The following is a 23,194-nucleotide window of genomic DNA, read 5'->3' on the forward strand; positions in this document are numbered from 1 at the left end:
AAAAAAAGAAAATAAAGCTTAAGAAGAAAATACCAAACTTGCTTAAATATATTCAAATCATACAAAAAAAAATAGAAAGGTTAAAGCAGTATCACATTTTTGAAAACTGTCAGTTGACATCTGAAGATTTAAAATGAACTATAGTAGATATTCAGAAAGCAAAAACCAAAATGTTAAAAATTAAAAATGAAAATAAAATACCAAACAAAACAATGCTACCACTAACCAAGGCAATTTCACCACCATCAGTAACAGTAATGGGAAGTCACTTGCAACTGTCAATGTTAGCTGTTGCTTAATATAATGGTTATCACACTATGTTGTGCTGGATACTTCTCCCAGTGCTTTGGAGTTTCTAAGAGAAGCAAAATGGGCTGGTTCTGAGAGTCTTCCCCTCCTTAGTCAGAGTTAAGTTTCTTCCATTTGTTTTATGCTTTAGGATGCTGCTTAAATTGGTCTGAAATAGGAGTCTTCCACACCCTCCCCTACCCAAAATCTTTGAATACCACAACTTCACAATATTATAAAAACAGAACTATTTGGATGAAATAAAAACATGTAATTCTTTGATGAATCAAACAGAAGAAACCATAGTGCGTATTATTAATTTGTTCTTTACTGTTTATCTGCACATCTAAATAGACTTTACATGGGCGCCTGGGTGGCTCAGTCAGCTAAGCGCCTGCCTTCAGTTCAGGGCATGATCCCAGGGTCCTGGGATTGAGTCCCGCATCGGGCTCCCTGCTCAGCGGGGAGTCTGCTTCTCCTTCTCCCTCTGCCCCTCCCCCTACTTGTGCGCTCTCTCTCTCTCAAATAAATAAATAAAATCTTAAATATAAATAAATAGACTTCACTTACTATTGAAAAAGCACAACTGGAAGGATGTAAAAGACTGTAAACTACTAAAGGACAGACTATATGTACCAGTATCACAGCACCCTCACTACAGTCCAATGATGATCAGGTGTCAATTACATGATACATTTGTTCTCCCTGCATGGATCACAGGAGAGAAATAATAACAAGCATATATAGCATACCTACTCTTTGATGGAGTCTCATTGGATGTACCATTTCAATCATAAAAACTTTTTGTTCTTACTGTGGCATATTTGGAAATGTGTCAGCATGTGTGCCTATGCGTCTGTTCAAGCATTAGTGCCTATGAAAGGAATGCTTCTCATCTTTGGGATATAAATTCTTTTCAGATTTCCTAATAAGAACATTGTATTTATGTTTTAAAAACATCAAGAGCCTTATTGAGGTCCCACAATAAAAATAATATGATAAAAGCATTCTTACTTTTAAAAGGATGGGTTATAAAAAAGCAATGATATACAAAAAAGACATAACTCCAAGAAAATCTGCAAATGCTATTTTACTTTCATTGTTACTAAAATTTTCTGAAAGTTATCAAGTTTTTATTTCATTCAGATCACCTGAAGCAGAGCTCTCATAGGTGTAAAGCTTTACAACCAATATAAAAATATTCCATTCATTTTTAAAGTGCTTTGTACTTTAATATAAAGCACACTTTGCACTTTAATATAAAGACTCTTGCTCCAACATCCAAAATCCAGTATCTGATTATATGAATAAGCCATTTTCATAAAACTAAAACTAAGTTTTAAAAAGTAAAGGAAAAAAAATATTCTCAGAGATGAAATTTAGTACTAGAAAATTTGGGCGATTCATACCTCATCAGTGTTATAGATAATCTGGAGTCCTGAAGAAATCATTTCCACAAGGTAAAGGAGATAGAGTGATACTGCATTTATCTAAAAACAAACAACATTAAAAGGTTAAAGGAAATAACAAATAAGAGCTAAAATTATAAGTCATTTGCTCTAACAGTGGCAAATAAAAACTATTGCCTTTCCTATTGTGAAATAAAGGGGCTGAGTATTTGGCTCATCATAAAATCCCAGCTTTGAATATAAAACTCTAAAATCCTCAAACTCACTGTAGTGGTTAATACCTGATTAGGGAAATGGCTGCAAATAGAACTGTCAGCAACTGTTTCTATAACATTTGTTTTCTATGATTTATTTTCAAATTCTGGATCTAAAGTACTCTACTTTGAAGTAGTTTTGCCCCACAGGCAGCTATATAATGTCAATTCAACTCAAATGTATGTAAATGAAAAAGTTATTTGGCAAGTAAGACATTAGATTAGGACTTTGCTAGAACACCATAAACAATAGGCAGTGCGTCTTGAAAACGGTATTATTCTCAGAGAATGCAAAATTTATGTAAGCAACTGCAGGGACATATTAATTTTAATCAATGGTATAGCATATAAGATATATTTATGAACAAATGAGTTTTATAAGCAAATGAGTCATTTTTTTCTTTTAGTTTGTCTATTAAAGATCGACATTATATGATATAAACAAAAAAAAAAAATGAAGACAATAATGTCCACTTTAACAAAAAAAGATTCTCACAGAAGCCTAAATGGGATGTATAAATTGTGTTAAGTAAATAAGTAGTGAAAGATAAATACTACAACCTAGACAAACCTTGAATATGCTAAATGACTAAAGCCAGTCACAAAAAACCATATATTGTATGATTCCATGTATATGAAATTTACAGAATAGGAATATTCATAAGGATGGCAAGGAGACTGGTGATCGCATAGGGCAGGGGGCTTTCAAGGAGATGGGAATGACTATTAATGAAGACAGATTTCTTTTTTTTTTTAAGATTTTATTTATTTGACACAGAGAGAGAGACAGCGAGAGACGGAACACAAGCAGGGGAAGTGGAAGAGGGAAAAGCAGGCTTCCTGCTGAGCAGGGAGCCTGATGCAGGGCTCGATCCCAAGACGCTGGGTTCATGACCCAAGCCCAAGGCAGATGCTTAACCGACTGAGCTACCCAGGCACCCCTGAGCACAGATTTCTTTATGGGGTAATGAAAATGTTCTGAAATTAACTATGATAGTGGTTGCACAACTCTGTGAATATAATAAAAACCACTGAATTATGCACTTTCAATAGGGGAACTGTATGTTTTGTTAATTACAGCTCAATAAAGCTGTTACACAAAAAATAAATACACAGGAAGCAGGTTAAAATTTTTCATTTAGGTAGGAAAATGATAATTTAAGATCAACTAGGAAGCACAATGTAATTTTTTCCTGGTGTAATTCTAACCCAGAAGATTATTACCCTCTAATAGCCTTGGTGGCTCATGTCTTTCCTGACTCTCTTCCAATCCTTACTGAGTAACTGACAAAAAGTGGGGGGCAGAAAATTATTTGTGTCCCAAGAGGACTTGGACAAAGTGTCCCTGTGCTACCAGGTGTGTTGGATATTTTGCCTAATCATCTTTGCCTTAGATATCTTTGCCACAAGCACTTAACCACAAACATTTTCAGTGTGTACATTTTCTCCACATCACCAACTGGCCATAAGGCAATTTTGTCATAAATGATTAAAAAAAAAAAAAAAAACTGGCTGACAGTTTGATTTGACAGTTTGGATTCATTTCTCCATTAATGTGAAACTCCCACTTTTATATTATGTAAATCTTATATTTTTATAAGTATCTTTTCATAATTCATACTTTCTATATTATATTAAATCTTAGCCCTCATAATGGTCTATACAATGATGCAGATGTTTGAACCCACATTTCCCACAGAACTATGGAGTGTCTATGAACAGATATGTGACAATATGCCAAGAACAAACAAACAAACAACAGTGTAGATGGCATGCACAACGCAATGCAAAGTTCAGTTACAAATATGCATCCTAGTATTTGGAAAGTGATACCCCTCTTAATGAAGGAAGAAATATTAGTGAAAAAAGAAAAAGCATAATGTCAAATGACGAGACAAATCAACAAGCAAAAAAGAAAAATGTATTACTCTGAACCAAAGACTTTGAAAACAAATGGTTAGGTAAAAACCAAAAAATAAAATCAGTTACTTGCACAATATTGCCATGAATTTACACACACTTTAAATGTATTTAGTGTTCTGTATTTCACAATAAAGTCTTTTTAATTTTGTCATTCATTTTTCATGTTATAATTTATCCTTTTTAATGTCCCTCTTTTATTTTTTGTGATTTTATCTTTCAAAGCAAAACTGCCTTACAGCCAATTAGTTATGCGGTGAAAATACATGCAGTGAAAATTCTTGCAGCAAAGATGCGTACTGCAAAACTACCTAACACCGCCGCCAGGGCCTGGCAGTGCTGGTGGCTCTCTCAGGAAGCAGAGCTGTCTTGGATGCCTCCTGACTTCTCAGCATTCAAAGTCCAGGGGGTGTCAGGGTCTTGTCAAGGTCCAAGTGAGCCAGACACAAAGATACAGGATTCTGATTTTAGGTTTTTTTAGACTGACATAAACTTTTGAGTGACCCTTCTCAGAACATGGTAGAGAAGAGCTTCAAACCATTGCTAGGCTCACCCAAATATTTTCTTACAGCAGTGACACTGGCCTGTCAGAAATGACTTCAAAGAAATGTCACTGCTATGGACAGCCATTTATAGCTACACCTCCAAGAGCCCTCTGCTCTGACTTGAGGGATGCTTCTGTGAGAAAGTATCATTAAGTGGCAAATTGTACAGAAACAGCCAAATAACAGCTCGACCAGCATTTATTTAAAACCTACTATGAGGCAGGCACTAAGCTGAAATTCCAGGATACAAAAATTTAAATAAGCTGTTATCTTCTGAAACCCTATTTCAAACAGTAAACATATTTGTCAAAGCAAAAGGTACATAAAACCTAATTATGTTATAATTATAAGGAGAAGGGTGAGCAACTACATATTCATATATACTAATTCTCCAAGGAACTGGCTACAAATAAGTGTAAGAGTTTCTGCTGCATAGAAATGGGGATGCTGTACTTTCTATGACTGGAGGAGTCATCCTAAAGTAAGACATTTCAGGTCTCTAGAGAGAGAGGGACTATAAAAAGGACATACTCTTATTTTAGTAAAGAATATATGAATAATAAGTATTCTGTCCTAAAGATAGCAGAACCAAATGATGAGCAGGAAGAAAACTCATTAAATAGCATATATAATATCTGTATCCTAAAAACAAGGCAACAGGATGTCCAGCTAAAAGCCATACACGATGTAAGAGAAAAAGAAGTGAAAACAAAACACAAAATCCTACAGTCATTCTTAACCCAGGTATAAAATTTAATATAATATATAGACTCCAGAAATGCCTTTTGGAATTACATTTTAATGGTATGTTTATAGCTTTGTTGAAGGTTGATATATCAAAACTGAACTGTCATGTAACAAAAATTTCTGATTTGCAGCTATATCACTGCCAACTGTCTTTTATTCCGTAGTTCCTAAGTGTTGAAATTCTTCTAAATTTGATAGTAAGTACAAGCTTCTTTGAGATAGGAATGATATTATAAACCATCCAGTTGCTCTTTTCTGCTTGCAGATCAAGACCTCTCAGTCTGATTTGATGCTCAATCACAAGAACTAACTCAGCCCTGGTGGCTACCATTTCACTTCCTCATTTTAGGGTTGGTTTTCTACTTCTGTTTTGAACAATTTATGAAATCTACTTTATAAAACTTTTAAATAGCCCCAAGTCTTCTATGATACAGAGTATGCACAGAGAAGAAGAAAACTTATAGTATTCTCCTTTTACCTGAAGATGACCATATTCCTCATAGGAGAGAACCTCATCTCCCGTGTGCACATTGAAAACAGAGTGAAGACAGGTTGCTGGGCGTGGGTCCTGCTTAAACTGCTGGACCTAGAATCAAACACAGAATTCAAATAGTACTCCTAACTCACATTACCATCCAACATTAGAGATTATAAATTATTTTTCTGAAAATTTTAATGAGGAAAGTTCTAGCATCAAGGCAAAGTACAGAGCAAAGCAGATATGTTACTTTTTCTAAAGAAACAAAACACCGACAAAACTCATATGACTACTAACTTAATACTTAACATGACTGTTGAATATTTAATTGATGTTTCAAAAATAGCAAATCAAGTATAACAGGGAGCTTGTGAATATGGTAGTAACAGCTTTTGCAATTGTTTTATATTCATTTTATTTTAGTGTCAACTAATAGTTTACTCTGTGGAACAGGATTTCAGGGATTACATCCCACTGTACTGCCATTTGGAAATGCTTCCATTGACTCTCAGTGAAAAAGACCTCATTCTAATTCAGTTAAGTGTTCAAAACTTCAAATGCTATTTCTTTCTCTAAGGATCACAAATTGTAACCTATGTTCCTATCAACGGGTCTTTCATTTCCTTTGCCACATATATTCTCCTTACCAAGGCACAAATTCCAAGAAAACATAGGACATACTTGTACTTATTAACTGCATATAAAGTTTAACCATTTTAGAATACTAAGTAAATACTAAATGATCTAACAAGGTCCAAGGACCAAAAAAAAAAAAATCCATCTCCTTTTTCAGGGCCTGTTCAATTCAATTTGGTGAATATTTACTGATACCAATCATATGTCAAGTAGTGTACTAGCCCCTGGAAGTATGAGATGAATAAAAACAGAAAGTGAATAAAATAACACATAGCTATATGTAAATGGACTAATTCCTTTCTTCCTTTGAAAATATATAAGTGATGATAATATCTGCGACATTATGATCTTGCATTGTTTCACTTGGCTAATGAAGCACATAGAACCATATTCTTTTCCCCACCTTCAAATTTCTTCTCATCCTTAAAATTCTATCTCCCAAAAACATCTTCTTTTATAAAGTCCTTTCTGAACTATGCCTTAAATTCCTTCCTCTGGAGTCCCCATCAGGGTGCTTATCCTTCAATAACTTCTTTTCTTATTAGTTGTCTGTGTCTCTCACTATCTTAGAAACTTCTAGAAGTTACACTATCCCAATATGGTAGCCACTAACTACAGACAACTAACTAAATTACAATTAAACAAAGTTCAGAAATTGACTATATATCAAATACTCAGTAGCCATATGTGACTAGTGGATTCTGCATTGTTCAACACATTAATGCAGAACATTTCCATCATCACAAAAAGTTCATTGGACAGTGCTATGCTAGAGGGCTAATACATCTTTGCACCCCACCCCACCCCCAAGGGGCCTGCAAATACCCCACAAACAAATACATAGCCCTTCCTATCATTCAAGTCAACAAAATGAAAGCTAGGCCCTACCAGTAGATAATCAGAAATAAGAGGATAAGGATCAAGGTAGGGATGTACATCTTCTATGTATACAGTGACCAAGCCATCGAGTATTAACTCAGAGAAGGTGAGGTTATTCCTTCTCAATATCTGAAACTGCAGCCATAGTCTTAGACGACACAACTAGAAATCAATGTGGTCACTCCTTTCACACTATTATCTCAAGGTGTTGTCTGGGCTCTGAGACAAAAATATGGTTAAGTTAAAATACATTCTGCCTAGGGGCGGAGCAAGATGGCAGAGGAGTAGGAGACCTGGATTTCGTCTCCTCTCAGGAATTCAGCTGGATAGGGATCAAACCATTCTGAACACCTACAAACCCAACAGAAGATCAAAGAAAGGAATAGCAACAACTCTCTGAACAGAAAAGCGACCACTTTCTGGAAGGTAGGACATGCGGAGAAGTGAATCCGAGGCAACATTCGGGAGGATAGACGGCAGGGGAGGGGCCTCCATCCGCCGCTTCTGGCAAGTGATAGAACCGCAGAGCACAAAATGGGAACTTCTAAAAGTCTGCTCCGCCGAGGGACGTCACTCTGATGGCTAAGCGGGGGGTGGAACCCTCCGGGACAGTGTGGTCTCAGGACCCTCGGGGTCACAGAAAGACCGGAGGTGCCTGAGTGTGGCAGAGCTCCCAGGTAACGAAGCAGGGAAGCCGGCTGCAAAGGCGGAGCCCGGGCGCGGGCTCTCAGCTCGGGGTTGCCATAAACCGTGATCCGCGGCAAAGTCGGGCCCCTGCTCCTCCAGCAGGGACCCAACAAGCGGCAGATCCGGGGAGACTCACCTTCCTCCCCGGGGAGGAGCCATGCAGGAGTGCAACACAAGGATCTGCTGGGTTTGGAGACTCCACCCGGGGTCGGGTACCAGAGATAGAAATACGCGGTCACAGGCCGGGTGAGCACGGAGTGCAGCCAGAGACCGCGGAGACGGGAGTGACTGATGGCTTTTCTCTGGGGGCTCACTGAGGAGCGGGGCCCCGAGTTCTCGGCTCCTCCGGGGTGGAGATTGGGAGGCCGCCATTTTCACTCTCTGCCTCCAAAGGTGTACAGGAAGCTCGCAGGGAACAAAAGCCCCAGAGAGCAAACACGAGCAGATTACTTAGCCAGGAGGGGGCAAGGGCGGGGCAATTCCGCCTCCGGCAGAGACATTTGGAAACCACGGCAACAGGCCCCACCCCAGAAGATCAGCGAGAACAACCAGCCAAGACCAAGTTTACCGATCAATGAGAACGGCAGAACTCCAGCGCTAGGGGAATACTGCACATAGAATTCATAGCTTTTTTACCATGATTCTTTAGTCTTTCAAAGTTAATTTTTTTTAACAGTCTTTTTTCTTTGTGAATTTTTTTTTCCCTTTTTCAACCAACATCTTATCTATCCCATTTTTAAAAAAAAAAACATTTTTATTTTTCATTTTTAGAGTCATATTCTATCCCTTCATAGTTGTTACCCGTATTTTTGGCTTATATATATAAGTTCTTCTCTCTTTAAAATTTTGAGATAGTTTCTTCTAACAGATTAAATTATACCCTAAATCTCTAGTATATGGTGTTTTCTATTCCCCTGCCTGACCACATCCTCTCCCTTTTTTTTTCTTTTTTCTTTTTTTAAATCCACTTCTTTCTTTTTTCAAACAACTTCTTATCAATTCCTTTTATAAAATTTTTTATAATTTCCATCTTTACATTCATATTCCATCCATTCATAATATCAACCCTTATTTTTGTACATATATAAGTTTTACTTTCTTTAAAATTTTGGGAGGCACTTTCTCCTAAAAGACCAAAATACACCCCAAATCTAGTGTGTGGCACTAATCTATATACCAGCCTGATCATATTTGATCACATTCTGGTTTTTTGTTGTTGTTGTTTTGTTTTGTTTTGTTTTTGTTTTTATCTTTATCTTTTTCTTTTTTCTCACTTTTCCTTTCGTTTCCCAATGCTTCAGGTCTTTTCTGATTTGTTTAGAGTATATTTTCTGGGGACGTTGTTACTCTGCTAGCATTTTGTTCTCTCATTAATCTATCCTCCTCTGCACAAAATGACAAGATGGAAAAAATCACCTCAACAAAAAGAACAAGAGGTAGTACCGACTGCCAGGGACCTACTCAATATGGACATTAGTACGATGTCAGATCTAGAGTTCAGAATCATCACTTTCAAGATACTAGCTGGGCTTAAAAAAAATATGGAAGTTATTAGAGAAACCCTTTCTGGAGAAGTAAAAGACCTAAAATCCAACCAAGTAGAAATCAAAAAGGCTATTAATGAGGTGCAATCAAAAATGGGGGCGCTAACTGCTAGAATAAATGAGGCAGAAGAGAGAATCAGTAATATAGAAGATGAAATGATGGAAAATAAAGAAGCTGAGAAAAAGAGAGATAAACAACTACTGGATCACGAGGGCAGAATTCGAGATATAAGTGATACCATAAGATGAAACAACATTAGAATAATTGGGATCCCAGAAGAAGAAGAAAGAGAGAGAGGGTAAGAAGGTATAATGGAGCAAATTATAGCAGAGAACTTCCCTAATATGGGGAAGGAAACAGGCATAAAAATCCAGGAAGCACAGAGAACCCCTCTCAAAATCAATAAAAATAGGGCAACACCCCGACATCTAATAGTAAAATTTACGAGTCTCATAGACAAAGAGAAAATCCTGAAAGCAGCTCGGGGGAAGAGATATGTAACCTACAAGGGTAGAAACATTAGATTGGCAACAGACCTATCCACAGAGACCTGGCAGGCCAGAAAGGACTGGCAGGATATATTCAGAGCACTAAATGAGAAAAATAGGCAGCCAAGAATACTATATCCAGCTAGGCTGTCATTGAAAATGGAAGGAGAGATAAAAAGCTTCCAGGACAAACAAAAACTAAAGGAATTTGCAAACACAAAACCAGCCCTACAGGAAATCTTGAAAGGGGTCCTCTAAGCAAAGAGAGAGCCTAAAAGCAACATAGACCAGAAAGGAACACAGACAATATATGGTAACAGTCACCTTCCAGGCAATACAATGGCACTAAATACCTATCTTTCAATAGTTACCCTGAATGTAAATGGGCTAAATGCCCCAATCAAAAGACACAGGCTATCAGACTGGATTAAAAAACAAGACCCATCGATATGCTGTCTGCAAGAGACTCATTTTAGAACCAAAGACACCGCCAGATTGAAAGTGAGGGGGTGGAAAACCATTTACCATGCTAATGGACACCAAAAGAAAGCTGGGGTGGCAATCCTTATATCAGACAAATTAGATTTTAAACCAAAGACTGTAATAAGAGATGAGGAAGGACATGATATCCTACTTAAAGGATCTATCCAACAAGAAGATCTAACAATTGTAAATATCTATGCCCCTAACATGGGAGCAGCCAATTATATAAGGCAATTAATAACAAAAGCAAAGAAACACATCGACAACAATACAATAATAGTGGGGGACTTTAACACCACCCTCACTGAAATGTACAGATCGTCTAAGGAAAAGATCAACAAGGAAATAAAGACTTTAAATGACACACTGGACCAAATGGACTTCACAGACATATTCAGAACATTCCACACCAAAGCAACGGAATACACATTCTTCTCTAGTGCCCATGGAACATTCTCCAGAATAGATCACATCCTACGTCATACATCAGGTCTCAACCGGCACCCAAAGATTGGGATCATTCCCTGCCTATTTTCAAACCACAGTGCTTTGAAACTAGAAGTCAATCACAAGAGCAAAGTCGGAAGAACTCAAATACATGGAGGCTAAAGAGCATCCTACTGAAGAATGAAAGGGTCAACCAGGAAATTAAAGAAGAATTAAAAAAATACATGGAAGCCAATGAAAATGAAAACACAACTATTCAAAATCTTTGGGATGCAGCAAAGGCAGTCCTAAGAGGAAGGTATATAGCAATACAAGCCTTCCTCAAGAAACAAGAAAGGTCTCAAGTACACAACCTAACTCTACACCTAAAGGAGCTGGAGAAAGAACAGCAAAGAAAGCCTAAACCCAGCAGGAGAAGAGAAATAATAAAGATCAGAGCAGAAATCAATGAAATAGAAACTAAAAGAACACTAGAACAGATGAACGAAACTAGGAGCTGGTTCTTTGAAAGAATTAACAAGATTGATAAACCCCTGGCCAGACTTATCAAAAAGAGAAGAGAAATGACCCAAATCAACAAAATCATGAATGAAAGAGGAGAGATCACAACCAACACCAAAGAAATACAAACAATTATAAGAACATATTGGGAGCAACTCTATGCCAGCAAATAAGATAACCTGGAAGAAATGGAGGCATTTCTAGAGATGTATCAACTACCAAAACTGAACCAGGAAGAAATAGAAAACCTGAACAGACCTATAACAACTAAGGAAATTGAAGCAGTCATTAAAATCTCCCAAAAAACAAAAGCCCAGGGCCAGATGGCTTCCCAGGGGAATTCTACCAAACATTTCAAGAAGAATAAATACCTATTCTTCTGAAATTGTTCCAAAAAATAGAAACGGAAGGAAAACTTCCAAACTCATTTTATGAGGCCAGCATTACCTTGATCCCAAAACCAGACAAAGACCCCATCCAAAAGGAGAATTACAGACCAATATCCCTGATGAACATGGATGCAAAAATTCTCACCAAAATACTAGCCAACAGGATCCAACAATACATTAAAAGGATTATTCACCATGACCAAGTGGGATTTATCCCTGGGCTGCAAGGTTGGTTCAACATCCGCAAATCAATCAATGTGATACAATACATTAACAAAAGAAAAAACAAGAATCATATGATCCTCTCAACAGATGCAGAAAAAGCTTTTGACAAAGTACAGCATCCTTTCTTGATCAAAACTCTTCAGAGTATAGGGATCGAGGGTACATACCTCAATATCATAAAAGCCATCTATGAAAAACCTACAGCAAATATCATTCTCAATGGGGAACAACTGAGAGCTTTCCCCCTAAGGTCAGGAACGCGGCAGGGATGTCCACTATCACCACTGCTATTCAACATAGTATTGGAAATCCTAGCCACAGCAATCAGACAACAAAAAGAAATCAAAGGCATCCAAATTGGCAAAGAAGAAGTCAAACTCTCACTCTTTGCAGATGATATGATACCTTATGTGGAAAACCCAAAAGACTCCACCCCAAAACTGCTAGAACTCATACAGGAATTCAGTCAAGTGGCAGGATATAAAATCCATGCACAGAAGTCAGTGGCATTCCTATACACCAACAACAAGACAGAAGAAAGAGAAATTAAGGAGTCGATCCCATTTACAATTGCATCCAAAGACATAAGATACCTAGGAATAAATCTAACCAAAGAGACAAAGGATCTGTACTCAGAAAACTATAAAATACTCATGAAAGAAATTGAGGAAGACACAAAGAAATGGAAAAACGTTCCATGCTCATGGATTGGAAGAACAAATATTGTGAAGATGTCAATGCTACCTAGAGCAATCTACACATTCAATGCAATCCCCATCAAAATACCATCCACTTTTTTCAAAGAAATGGAACAAATCATCCTAAAATTTGTATGGAACCAGAAAAGACCCCGCATAGCCAGAAGAATTTGAAAAAGAAAAGCAAAGCTGGCGGCATCACAATTCCGGACTTCCAGCTCTATTACAAAGCTGTCATCATCAAGACAGTATGGTACTGGCACAAAAACAGACACATAGATCAATGGAACAGAATAGAGAGCCCAGAAATGGACCCTCAACTCTATGGTCAACTCATCTTTGACAAAGCAGGAAAGAATGTCCAATGGAACAAAGACAGTCTCTTCAACAAATGGTGTTGGGAAATTTGGATAGCCACATGGAGAAGAATGAAACTGGGCCATTTCCTTACACCACACACAAAAATGGACTCCAAATGGTTGAAAGACCTCAATGTGAGAGAGGAGTCCATCCAAATCCTAAAGGAGAACACAGGCAGCAACCTCTGCGACCTCAGCCGAAGCAACTTCTTCCTAGAAACATCGCCAAAGGCAAGGGAAGCAAGGGCAAAAATGAACTATTGGGACTTCATCAAGATAAAAAGCTTTTGCAAAGCAAAGGAAACAGTCAACAAAACCAAAAGACAACCAACAGAATGGGAGAAGATATTTGCAAATGACATATCAGATAAAGGGCTAGTATCCAAAATCTATAAAGAACTTATTGAACTCAACACCCGAAGAACAAAGAATCCAATCAAGAAATGGGCAGAAGACATGAACAGACATTTCTGCAAAGAAGACATCCAAATGGCCAACAGACACATGAAAAAGTGCTCAATATCGCTCGGCATCAGGGAAATCCAAATCAAAACCTCAATGAGATACCACCTCACACCAGTCAGAATGGCTCAAATTAACAAGTCAGGAAACGACAGATGTTGGCGGGGATGCGGAGAAAGGGGAACCCTCCTACACTGTTGGTGGGAATGCAAGCTGGTGCAGCCACTCTGGAAAACTGTATGGAGGTTCCTCAAAAAGTTGAAAATAGAGCTACCCTATGATCCAGCAATTGCACTACTGGGTATTTACCCCAAAGATACAAAAGTAGGGATCCGAAGGGGTACGTGTACCCCGATGTTTAGAGCAGCAATGTCCACAATAGCCAAACTGTGGAAAGAGCCAAGATGTCCATCGACAGATGAATGGATAAAGAAGAGGTGGGGGCACCTGGGTGGCTCAGTTGGTTAAGCGACTGCCTTCGGCTCAGGTCATGATCCTGGAGTCCCGGGATCGAGTCCCGCATCGGGCTCCCTGCTCGGCGGGGAGTCTGCTTCTCCCTCTGACCCTCCTCCCTCTCATGCTCTCTGTCTCTCATTGTCTCTCTCCCAAATAAATAAAATCTTAAAAAAAAAAAAAAAAAAAAAAAAAAAAAAAAAAAAAAAAAAAAAGAAGAGGTGGTATATATATACAATGGAATATTATGCAGCCATCAAAAGGAATGAGATCTTGCCATTTGCAACGACGTGGATGGAACTGGAGGGTATTATGTTGAGTGAAATAAGTCAAACAGAGAAAGACATGTATCATATGCCCTCACTGATAGGAGGAATTCTTAATTCTAGGAAACAAACTGAGGGTTGCTGGAGTGGGGGTGGGGTGGGAGGGATGGGGTGACTGGGTGATAGACACTGGGGAGGGTATGTGCTCTGGTAAGCGCTGTGAATTGTGCAAGACTGTTGAATCTCAGATCTGTACCTCTGAAACAAATAATGCAATATATGTTAAGAAAAAAAAAAAGAAGAAGAAGGTAGCGGGAGGGGAAGAATGAAGCGGGGGAAATCGGAGGGGTAGACGAACCATGAGAGATGATGGACTCTGAAAAACAAACAGGGTTCTGGAGGGGAGGGAGGTGGGAGGGTGGGTTAGCCTGGTGGTGGGTATTGAGGAGGGCACATTCTGCATGGAGCACTGGGTGTTATGCACAAACAATGAATCATGGAACACTTCATCTAAAACTAATGATGTAATGTATGGGGATTAACATAAGAATAAAAAAAAATACATTCTGCCTATTTGATAAAGATCTAAAGGGATAAGGTTTTATCAGTTTAATAAAGTTATTGCTACAGTTGACAATGCAGTGTTTGTCATTTGTCTTCAAGACACACAAGTACCCAGCATGAGAATTTATATTCAATCATGCCAGGGGAAAAGCAACTATTAAATGATTGAAGATACTCAAATGGGAAATTATGTAACTATGCTTTGAGTCTTATAGCTGTTCACAGACAAATAATATAAAATTTCAGAAAAAAATAAGACCCAAACTATAGAAGTTTTAAAAATTAATGGGGCATATTATATGTGAATTATAGAGAACCACTACTCTTGAAATCAGTCAAATATAAGGGGACATCAATCAGTATTTTATATGTCTGGCATCTGGCAAATAAAAATAAAGAAGGATTAAAGCAAAATTTTCTAGACCAAAAAAAAAAAAAATCTAGGTTAATGTTTTCTCTGCTTGCATTTTATTTAGATTTTTTCCTGGAAACTTAAATTATTATGAATAAACAGCTTATCATTTAGGAAAAGGTGAGAATTTTATCATCCATTCTTAATTTATAACCCAACATAACATTTAGGTATGAAAAATCATCTCATAAGGGAATGCTGGAAGAATAAATTTTATAAAATTTTAATGATTTATCATGAACTAGAAACTACTCAGTAACATTTTAGATGAATAAATCTTTTATGTAGATAGCTAGGGACAGCAACATTCATAGTCCATTATAAAGGAAATCTGTGCCTTCCAAACTACTAAATGCACATTAAATTTATTTTAAAAAATTCTGAATGCTTCTCCTTAGGGAGTATTAGAAAATAGAGTAAATGAGAGAATAGGTATATGAACATTTAGAGGTAAAAAAAAAACAAAAAACACCCTAATATGAATAAGTGGCAAGACAAAAATCGAAATCAGATTGCTGTACATTCTGCTAATCAAGGATAACTCTATCCAATCAAATGTATAATGAATTAAAATATCTCTTTTATAAAGTATTTTCAAAAAAATATGTCAAGAAGCATGTCATGATTTTACTTTAGAAGACAAAGAAGATGAACCTTAGGGTCAAACAGCAAATGATTACTACAAATATGCTTCACTTTAGTTTTAAGAAAAGGGCAAAAGATATATATTTCATATTTTAAAATACGGTAACATTCCCTACTGCTGTAGAATCATGAAGGAAATTGTTAGCATCAACGAGGTGAAGGTTTGGTAGGAGGCAGTGAGCTGGATGTGTGTGGTTAAATCTAATCTCAGAGTCCTTCCCTCAAAGTCATATGTGAATTATAATATCCTCCATTCCTACTCTAGAAAGTTATGGGGACCAAGAAAGATTACAGGGGTGCCTGGGTGGCTCAGTCAGTTAAGTGTCCTACTCTTGATTTCAGCTCAGGTCATGATCTCAGGGTTGTGAGATCAAACTCCGTGTCAGGCTCCAAGCTAGGCAGCCCTGCTTAAGATTCTCTCTCTTCTCCCTCCCTCTGAACTCCCCACCAAATCACATACATGTGCATGCACTCTTTCTAACAACAACAACAACAAAAAAGATCACAATAAAAACTGCTTTAAAATCTGTAAAACCCTATAATTTGTGGTATGCATAAATAGCTAATCCTAATATAATCCATACCTCCTTACAACTCACTTATTTTAATTGTCTAGCCTCATAACTACATAAAGGAAAGAAATGCTAATCCTTTATAATTTAAGAAATTCAAGATATCTTAAGTCCCATTCAAGATGTATTCAAAGAAAACATAATTGTGAAGATTGGCCAGAGAAAGACAAATACCATATGATCTCACTCATACGTGGAATTTAAGAAAAAAAAAAAAAAAAAAAAAGATGAGCATATGGAAAGGGGAAAAAGAAAAAAAGGAGAAAGGGAAACAAGCCATAAGTGACTCTTCATGACAAAGAACAAACTGAGGGTTTATGGAGGGAGGTGGGGGATGGGCTAGATGGGTGATGGGTATTAAGGAGGGCACATGTTGTGATGAGCACTGGGTGTTGTATGTAAGTGAGAATCACTGAATTCTACTCCAGAATCCAATATGGCACTGTATGTTAACTAACAAAATTTAAATTAAAAAAAAAAATTGTTAAGACTGGTTAGTAAGGTTGAGTGATTATTTAGAAAGGGATACTAACAATTGGTTAAATAAGCCACAAGGAACTTTTTGTATCATCATTTCCTTCCTTTTAATAAACAATTTTACTAATTTAAGTCTGTCAGCTTATTTAGTAAACATGAATTCATGGCTCTCACAATGCTTCCTTAAGAGAAAAGTTAATTGACAGACATTAGGCGTTCATGAAATAATAAATGTGAAATAAACAGTAAACTTCTCACAGTAAAATTCTCAGGAAAAAAAAATTTAATCACAATTACTTCAAATACATGACATACTAGTTTAATTCAAGTATACCAAAATGATATTATTTCAACAAATGAAAAACCTATAGAATAATAATAAAATTATAAAATAACCTTTATAATTTACAAATAATGATTTGCAAAGTCAAATCTCAGCAGGCATCTATAAGTTTGTTACATTTCTGGTGAACAAATCTACTTTTTCTGTCAAGTAACCCTTTCTTGTTGCCATATTCTAAGGGCAAAATATAATTTTTTTTTTTAGCTTTGACTTCAGATACCGATCTTAAGAAGAAAATGTATGATCACAAAAATTTAATGTAATAATCACAAGATAAAAACATACAAAATATTAAGTGATCAAAACTGCATGCATAATTACTGATTTGCATGTTTGCTCATGAATCATCAAACATGGGGGTGCTCTTGGGGATCTATGATACATTCACTGATGTATATGGACACAATATATTAGGACCTGGGGACACAGGGATGTAGGTAAGTTGGAGAAATATCACATTATATTTGCATAGAGTTTTACAGTTTTCATTATGTATATTATTTTAATAAAATACATAATAATTGCTGATTATTATGTATATTATTTTAATTTCCACAATAACCCTGTAAAATATGCTATTTTCTAAGCCAATAATTCCTGTCCTTTCTACATGTAAATGATGAAGTATTTTTAAGCTGAAGTTCAGGGACGCCTGGGTGGCTCAGTTAGTTAAGCAGCTGCCTTTGGCTCAGGTCATGATCCCAGGGTCTGGGGATCCAGTCCTTTATCTGGCTCCTTGCTCGGTGGGGAGCCTGCTTCTCCCTCTGCCTGCCATTCCCCCTGCTTGTGAGCAAGCATGCTTGCTCTCTCTGACAAATAAATAAAATCTAAAAGATAAATAAAAAATAAATAAAAATAAACTGAAGTTCACTTAAGTCAGGGCAATCACATGTGCAAAAGGAATTTTGATAAGGATTTTTCTTTTTTTTTTTTTTTTAAAGATTTTATTTATTTATTTGACAGAGAGAGAGAGACAGCTAGAGAGGGAACACAAGCAGGGGGAGTGGGAGAGGGAGAAGCAGGCTTCCCGCCGAGCAGGGAGCCCGATGCGGGGCTTGATCCCGGGACTCCAGGATCATGACCTGAGCTGAAGGCAGTCGCTTAACCAACTGAGCCACCCAGGCGCCCCTGATAAGGATTTTCTTAAACAATATAATATTCATTAGAATTAGGGATATTGTAAGGTTCCTAAGAAACTGAGTCTTTATCAAGCAAACACCAGATGCAAAATTTAAGCCTAAATAACAATTCTCAATCACCTCTCGCTTAAGGTGTTTCTTCAATTTCAGTATTTCAAACCCTGACCTGGTAAGGTAGAGGCTGTTTTAACCTATCTAGACAGCCCTAGGATGTGGCTTTACCTTTTGAAAGTACATTCTTCTTCAGAAGATGCTATTGCTATAATGGTTAAATTAATCCTTCAGAATGATGTGAGAATTCCAGTCCACACTACAGTGTTTTACCTTATCGGCCTGACGCATATAGCAGTAGAGAATTCCTCTCATACATTTTATAGCGGAGTGCTCCAGCTCATGGGTCCTTCCCTTGTCATCATCAATGCGCCTGGGTGAGAGAGATAACTCATGAAACAAATTGGAAATGCATTTGAAAAGGAAGCAGAGCTTTTGGTAATTAAGTATTTAACTATCTGACTAATCCTATGTTCTGGCAACATCTACTAATTCTGTAACAGTGAAACTCCATTTTCCCAGCAGATGCAGAAATGCTGCAATAAAAAAAAAAATCCTATGATGAAACTTGTGTTGCTTTCTCCTTCTTTTAAGGAAGTAAGCCAATTGCTTCAGAAATAGCATACAATATTTCTACATTGACTTGGCTGAAACTTAAAGGATATCCTATATTGGAAAAATCTACCAAAAGATTTTTTAATTTGCTGTTACAGAGTAGAGGCAATTTTTAGTATCAATCCCTTTAGGTTATGCAATGCCCACTTGGATTCGAGGCAACACAGATTAAGGTAGGCATATGCCTTCTTTGCTCTACCATGTGATTAATAATGTCAGGGTGGGCACTTTAGTTAAGGATGTCTTCAAATAAACACACATCCAGTATGACACATGATGTATTTGGGCACAGTTTTATACTCTTGGGTCTTAGTTTAAAATCAATCAAAGAGGCGCCTGGGTGGCTCAGATGGTTAAGCGTCTGGCTTCGGCTCAGGTCATGATCCCGGGGTCCTGGGATCGAGTCCCGCATCGGGCTCCCTGCTGGGCGGGGAGCCTGCTTCTCTCTCTGCCTCTGCCTCTCTCTCTCTCTGACTCTCATGAATAAATTAATTAATTAATTAATTAAAAATAAAATAAAATAAAATCAATCAAAGATTGTTTATATTGTTTGCTTTTAAAAAGAAAAAAACAGCTAAAATCTAACTATTAAGCGAGGTTTAGATGTTCTTCTGTCCTTAAGTTCATTTTTCACCACGGATCAAAAAGTAATGAGATTAACCCACTACTGCAATTGAAAGTAACTTATTCATTGTTTCACTAAATCTTAATGGAAATATCTGGCAATCATCCACACTTGATAAAAAGCATCACCTGTCTCCTTAAAAAGTATACTATAATTAACTCCTCTTCCAACTGCAGACCAGTACTAGAAGGAATAATGATCATTTTAACATAGCACTGTCAATGTCAGACAAAAGCAAGTTGTCATTAGAACATTATTCCTCCCTTCATATGCAGGCACTACACTACAACTACCAATATTGTGCTCTATGCTGTATTTTTCTGTCTGATGAGCTGCACAAGTGTTTTAATAGAGGCAAATTATGACATAGGTAACAGTGGACCAGGCATTGATACATGAAGGAAACAGCACACTTTGGGTAGAATGAGCTCAATGAAATCTGATTCCAAATCCTACCTCATCTAAAAACAAAAACAAAAACAATCAAATTTTTCCAAAACTGTCTTTAAAATAATTCTGTGCCCTAATTTCAACAAGCATTTAACCAAACAACAATATTCCAGAATAAATCACCCACTATAAAGAGTTCTTCTATTGTATGAAGTTCTCCTATTTCTCCGTTCTTCTACAAATAAAATAGAAACCAGAAGAATATTTCTCTTCTGAGAAAGTAAAAGAGTTGCATGTGAGTAAAAACATTTAGGCCACCAATCTATATATATTACCTTTTCAAAGATGTAAAGTGAATCTGATGACCCAAAATAATTCCTCTATTCTCCACCAGGATCTGGCAATATTCTACTCTCTTTTAACAATCTCTGTGGATGTCAATGCAAGTTTTAATATGATCTGAAGAATACTTTTAACTTTAAAAAAATGAATAAATGAAAGAACTTTAAATTTAATCTGTGAATTTATTGATCACAAGTTATGTGTGAGTGTTGATCAGATATTTCTACAATATGAAGTCTTGCTATTATATCTAAACTACAATTTTATACTTATAAATACAAACCAGTGAAGAAACCAGACACTTGAATCCTATCATTAGTGCATTATTTCCCTATAAACAAGTTTAAATGAAAATAAAATCAATATTGTATGGTAGAAATAGTCATGAGACCTGATTGTTTACCAAAACTAGCTAGGGCCACCTATTATACTCAACTCCTAAAACAGCTGTAAATCTGACACTAGAAGGAAATAGGCTGATTTCCTACTCTCTCTCCCTTGGACACTGCTACAAAGATATCTCCTCAATGTCTGCTGTTCATTCTCATTTTTCCAAGATATATATATATGTATATATATATGTATTTAGACAGTCGACACAAACTCTTTCAAGTCAATACTCTTTTCAAAAAATCACTTACTCTGCTCAAATATAAAAAGTAAAGAAAACTAAATTCCATATTTGAACCCTAATTTAAAGTCATATTTTTTCTAGAAATTATATTAGAAACAAAAAATAAAAAAAACACTACATAATATCTTTTAATATAGCATAAAGTATAAAATTGAAATTCATTTAACAGATTTTGTATAACTGAATATGTTCAGAAGCAGTTTTAAACTGAACTATGTAAACAAAAATATAAATATATATAATGAAACTAATTATAACAATAAAATATAAATATGTATAATTATATTAATTACAATAAATATACAGTTATATAATTTAATATAGTTATAATTTTAAATAGTGGTACATTGGGAACTGCAACATGATATATAAATATTTTATTATTTTTTTAATTAATAAATTAATTTTGAGAGACAGCAAGAGCATGAGCGGGAGGGGCAAAAGGAGAGGGAGAGAGAATCCCAAGCAGACTCGACACCGAGTGCAGAGCCGGATACAGGGCTCAATCCCAGGACCCTGTGATTACGACCAAAGCCAAAACCAAGAGTCAGGCGCTTAACCGACTGCACCACCCAGGCGCCCCTATAAATGACATTTTAAAAAGTCAAACACATTAGTCAGTTTTTCTTTCCTCCTTGAAAATAAAACAAAATTATAAAGTAGAACTGAAATATTATATCCAAAAAACTATTTCAGGGTCCTGGGATCGAGCCCCGCATCGGGCTCCCTGCTCAGCCAGGAGCCTCCTTCTCCCTCTCCCCCTGCTTGTGTTCCCTCTCTCACTGTGTTTCTGTCAAATAGATAAATAAAATCTTTAAAAAAAAAAAAACTATTTCAAAGCATATTTTTGCAAAGAAATAACCTCATTGTCTCTAATACTAAAATATTGACTATCTAATTAATTAAATAACACCAAATTATACTCTTACATATGTATAAAGTATAAATGTGCATAAAATCTTTTTGAGCCCTCAGTACACACATACACAAATCCAAAAGTGAGGTTTCATGAAATTGTTAATAAGACTGAAACCAATGCAATGAGAAAAATCAAATTACCCACAATTTCTAAAAATTAATAACTTTATACTATTCATTCATTAACAAAAAGAGATACATGTAAGTTTCTGAAGATAAAACATTGACAGCTTAATTTTTCAGGAATTCTCCCTAATGTAACCTGTATGACTTCATTGCCATTAACAAGTAGAATTAGAAACAAAACTTCTATTAATTTTACATGGAAATTCTCTAAACAAATCCTCACGACTTAATATTGCAAAAGTAAGAAGGGCTTTAATAATTCCATGATAAATATGTGTGCATTTCTCCAAAAGAGAAACAATTCACTTGCTGGTAATTCAAAAAATGTAATGCTTTATATGCATAAGAAGATAAATTATCCAGGGAGTTAGTACATACACAGTATGCCTACAAAGAAAGGACCTGAAATTCTCTATCAAATGTTTGAAGCTTTCTAGGAAAAGGCCTATCTACTTATATTTTTTAAAGCAAAATTCCCCCAAAATTTTATTTAGAAAAATTTCAGGTCTATAGAAAAACTAAAAGGATGTTACAATGAATAAACATTTTAACCTTCATCTAGATTCCCCAGTTACTAAAATTAGCTTACATTCTCCATAATTTATTTTCTGTACTTTTTGAAAGGAAACTACAAAAATCATCACCGTTATACATTTCAAAAATATGTCTTAAAAACACGGACATTCCCCTATACAACAATGTTATTACACCCAAAGAATTTAATATTGATACTAAATAATCTAATATATACACTATAACAAATTTATCCAATTATACTCAAAATATACCTTTTAGGATTTATTTTTAATGTATGATCCAATCAAGGGTTGGATTTGAGTATCGTTTATTTTTTGTTGACTAACTTAATATTTTATTTCTTTTTTCTTTTTTTAAATGAAGTATAACTAACATACAGTGTTACATTAGTTTCAGGTGTACAATATAATGATTCAACAACAAATGTTACTCAGTGATCATCAAGTACTCTTGGTCTCCTTTATCTATTCCACCCATCTGACAACCACAAGTTTGTTATCTGCATTTAAAAGTATGTCTCTTCTGGGGCGCCTGGGAGGCTCAGTTGGTTAAGCAACTGCCTTCGGCTCAGGACAAGCTGGGATAAAGCTCCATATCAGGCTCCTTGCTCAGCGGGGAGCCTGCTTCCCCTTCTCCCTCTACCTG

At 36.3% G+C, this 23,194-nt stretch overlaps 1 protein-coding gene across 6 annotated transcripts in view; it reads right to left on the minus strand.

The window, feature by feature from the left end:
• PHKB (phosphorylase kinase regulatory subunit beta) overlaps positions 1-23,194 on the minus strand; it is a 318,702-nt gene that overhangs the window by 223,653 nt on the left and 71,855 nt on the right. For all 6 annotated transcript variants that reach the window (XM_064580840.1, XM_064580837.1, XM_064580838.1 and 3 more), the window contains 3 exons: positions 18,636-18,735; positions 5,642-5,749; positions 1,698-1,778 (listed from right to left, as the gene is read on the minus strand). In XM_064580840.1, the coding sequence (XP_064436910.1) occupies positions 1,698-1,778; positions 5,642-5,749; positions 18,636-18,735 (289 nt within the window). The remainder of the gene's footprint in view (positions 1-1,697; positions 1,779-5,641; positions 5,750-18,635; positions 18,736-23,194) is intronic.

The sequence above is a fragment of the Mirounga angustirostris genome, unplaced genomic scaffold, assembly GCF_029215605.1.
Source record: "Mirounga angustirostris isolate CCGP_5_RB_7025 unplaced genomic scaffold, mMirAng1.0.hap1 SCAF_16, whole genome shotgun sequence".
Classification (NCBI taxonomy): Eukaryota; Metazoa; Chordata; class Mammalia; order Carnivora; family Phocidae; genus Mirounga; species Mirounga angustirostris.